At 45.8% G+C, this 3,662-nt stretch overlaps 1 protein-coding gene across 1 annotated transcript; it reads right to left on the bottom strand.

Annotated features, from left to right (window-relative positions):
• Positions 1–330: 330 nt before the first annotated feature.
• LOC307027447 (uncharacterized protein) lies at positions 331–2,747 on the bottom strand. The gene is made up of 2 exons (XM_079695696.1): positions 2,078–2,747; positions 331–1,949 (listed from the first exon to the last, which is right to left on the bottom strand). Exons 1-2 carry the CDS (start codon positions 2,378–2,380, stop codon positions 429–431), a joined length of 1,824 nt encoding a protein of 607 aa, XP_079551822.1. The 5' UTR covers positions 2,381–2,747; the 3' UTR covers positions 331–428.
• Between the last annotated feature and the right edge of the window lie 915 nt (positions 2,748–3,662).

Here is a 3,662-nt window from a genome sequence, read left to right as displayed (position 1 = left end):
TGCACAAGCAGGCATGTTTGAGTAGGGGAGACCAGGGATAGTTGCAACACTTTTGGGGCTTTTCCCCAATAAGTAAAAAACCATTTACAATTGGATAGCCATTTTGCTATATTATGCATTATCAATATGTCAGCTACTGAAACAATGTCTTTAAGATGTTTTTATGGAATAAGTACAGGTTGGAAAATGTATTTTAAAAAAAAAACTCAACTGTTACAACCGTCCTTGTGTACAGGGACAGTTGTAACCCATGCAGGCACAGTTGTAACATCTTAATAACGGTTACCCTTTTTCACACTATATGACAAAAAAATAGGGAAAGCTGTCAAATTCTAAGGCAACAAGATTTTAATGGGATTTCACACATCCTCCAACAAACAATGAAAAATGAACAGAACTTGAACAGAACTTAAAACAGAACACCAGAATTAATCAGATTCACAGTTGTGGCAGGTGTAAAAGGCACTTCCATCTGTGCAGTCCTTGTGTGCCCAGGCTTTACAGGAGCAACACTGCAGCCACATCTCCTTGGACCTGGAGTAGCTCTCCAGGCACACAATGCAGTATTGGGCCTCATCTTCATCAGATGAGGCCTGCATCTTCTGCTTCTTGTTGGGTATGGTTTTTTGGCCGAAATTGATTTTTGTCTTCGCTTTAGACTTCTTTGCGTTAGATCTTTTTTTCTCAGCCTCGAGTTGATCTTTCATCGGAGTGTCTGTGAGGACAGCGGTTTCTCTTCTTTTTCTCCCCTTTGTGGTCTGCTTCCTTGGTCCAGCTTTTGGATGTGGACGGATGGACAAGGGTGAGAAAGGCGTTGCAGAGGATGATGTCCCAGGCTCCACACATGGCCTGACAGGGGATGAGGCTGCGAGTAGAGGAGAGGAGGCTGTGAGTGGAGGAGAGGAGGCTGCGAGTGGAGGAGAGGAGGCTGCGAGTGTAAGAGAGGAGGCTGCGAGTGGAGGAGAGGATGCCACAGTTGGTGTTGGAGCTGCACTGGTAGAAGGTTCTGGTGGTGGGCGGTCTGTGACTTGGGATGGAGCAAAGTCGATATCATTGAAAATGTCTCTATTAAAAGGCCAAATTCCAGTGCACGCGAACCCTGCCTGGATATTTGATGGCGTTGCAGCCAGAGGAAGGGCACTTTTCACAATGCCCGGCAGATCGTAAATGGTCATTGTGGTTCCTGGATGAGTCTTCATCCAATTGTCACAGCGGCTGTTGATGTGCCTCTTCAGTGGCCCATATACAGTGCGATCTAAGGGCTGTAGTTTGTGAGAACAGTGGGGAGGAAAAGAGAGGAGGATGATCCCATGGCTCCTGCAAAAATTAATCCCCTCCACAGAAAGGTGGGAGGAGTGATTGTCCAGAATCAGCAGCACCTTTGACTCCTGTGAGCTCTTGGTATGGCTCTGGAAGTGCTTGAGGAAGACCAAAAAGTCTTCCTCTTGCATCCACCCAGACCCATTTGCTCTGCCAATACAGCCAGGAGGGCCATTGCTGGTGAAGAAGAGATGAAACTTCTTCCGGGGGAATATCATCATTGGGGGGATGGAATTCCCCAATGCATTTACAGCACATGCAAGTGTGACGAGAGTGTCCCGCTCTGCAGATGTCACACTGCCGACTTGTTTCGTCCCTTTTCTGGCAACAATCTTCCCAGGGTTTTGGACAGTTGTGACTCCGGTTTCGTCCATATTCCAAATTTCCTGTGTGACAAACTCATGCTTCGTCAGGACTGCAGACAGGTTGTCAAAAAACTTTTTCACATTTGTTCGGTTGAAGCTTGTAGCCCGTGAGAGACTGGTAGCCTGAGGTCTGCGTATGGAGAGGGTAGGGTGCCGCTTCAAAAACGATGTGAGCCAGTCAGCTCCGGCCATCTCTTTCTCTGCCCAGGTTTGAGGGAAGTTGCAGTTGTAGTTCTTTGCCAATTCATAGGCAAACTTCCGCACCTAAAATGAATATACATTGGAAAATATTTCACTTGTCTGTTCACTATAGGCCTCAATATATTTGATCACTTACTTTTCTTTTGTTCAGTAGCCTATAGATAGCCTATTCTACCTTAATTATGACCTACCTCCTTTGAGCTGAGACCATAATATAGATCAGCTGCCTCCATCAGGTAGTCTCTCAATAGCATCTCCTGCTCTGTTGAGAACACCTTCTTTGGAGTCCAGTAGCCTACTCTTGGGGGTGTGTGTGATCCCTGACTCTCCAACCTCAGCCTCTTCTTATGGAACCGGTACAGGGTGACATGGCATATATCCAGGGACTTTGCCACTTCCCTGAATGATTTGCCATCCTGAACTTCACCTGAGGCCACCTGCAGCAGAGCAAGTGGCACTCCCCTGTCGGTCTTCCTCTGTCTGATACTTGGCATACTGTAAACACACACACACACTTTATGCCTACTGTACAGTATTTAATTCTGTTTATTTTTACAGGGACAATGCACACCAATCAATGCTTGAATGAACAATTGATCATTCAAGCAAATGAGCCATCATTGTAAATGTGCCATGTTACAACCGTCCCGTTACAACCGTCCCAGAACCACCAGTCTTGCTTCACCCCCTGTGAACCTGCCTGATTGCTGGCTTGACCCATATTTAGCTAGCTATATTTGTAGCTTACAAAACAGTTATTCTAATAATACTAGTTTGGATTCCTAGACATTTTGAACTCAAGACAGTATCCAAAAAATACCTCATATCATTTTAGTTAATATTTGACCTCAGAAACACACTTTTGCTGATAAGTTACGTGAGATATTCAAACGTGGCTCCTTTTTATTTCGGCGATCTTACCATCTAACTGCGCATGTGCAGAGTGAGTGTCATCACTCTAGCTTGTTTATGATTGGAGATATTGAGGGTGTTACAACCAACCCGTGTTTCAACTGTACCGGGTCTCCCCTACTCAGGTCCAGTGGCTCACTGCGTTAACGCTCGCCCCTGGATGCGCTTGGTTGCGTGTTCAAATCCATGCTGTGGCATACTTTTTTTCATGTTCACCCTTTTTCTATGGATCTCCAAAAAGTGAACTTTTACATTTTCTGAGTCTGGAGGAATTCAAGGGGAGTTTTCAGGGGAGTGCGTTCTCTCTGCCATCTCCTCCCTGTGTGTGCGTTGCTGCATGCAGCAGCTGCGTGTGTGTGTAAACTGCCCCTCCCCCTCGCAAGCAGGCGGGGGAGAGAGAGATCTGTCGTCTCGATTTACACATGCTCTGACTCCGGGGGTACTTCCATTAGCTTCGTCTTGATCTGTTGATGTTATTTCATGTCTCGTTTGTCCATTGTGACGGTGGTAAAGCCAGGGAAAAGTCCCTGAGATATACTGAGAAATCTTTGTAACAGCATTTTCCTGCAATCACAGCTGTTCACAGCTACGAGGCTGGGACCGCTTCCATTCGCTTCGTCTGGATCTGTAGATGTTATTTCATGTCTCATTTGTTCATTTTGATTGAGAAAAAGTTGTACATTTAGTGAATTCAGAGTGTCTAAGATGCACAAGCAGGCATGTTTGAGTACTCAGGTCCAGTGGCTCACTGCGTTAACGCTCGCCCCTGGATGCGGTTGGTCGCGTGTTCGAATCCATGCTGTGGCAAAACAAAATTCATGTTCACCCTTTTTCTATGGATCTCCAAGAAGTGAACTTTTACAT

This window comes from Notothenia rossii (genome assembly GCF_949606895.1).
Source record: "Notothenia rossii genome assembly, contig: scaffold_37, whole genome shotgun sequence".
NCBI classification, from domain to species: Eukaryota; Metazoa; Chordata; class Actinopteri; order Perciformes; family Nototheniidae; genus Notothenia; species Notothenia rossii.
Note: the sequence above shows the minus strand (reverse complement) of the source record. Positions and strands in the feature narration are given on the sequence as shown.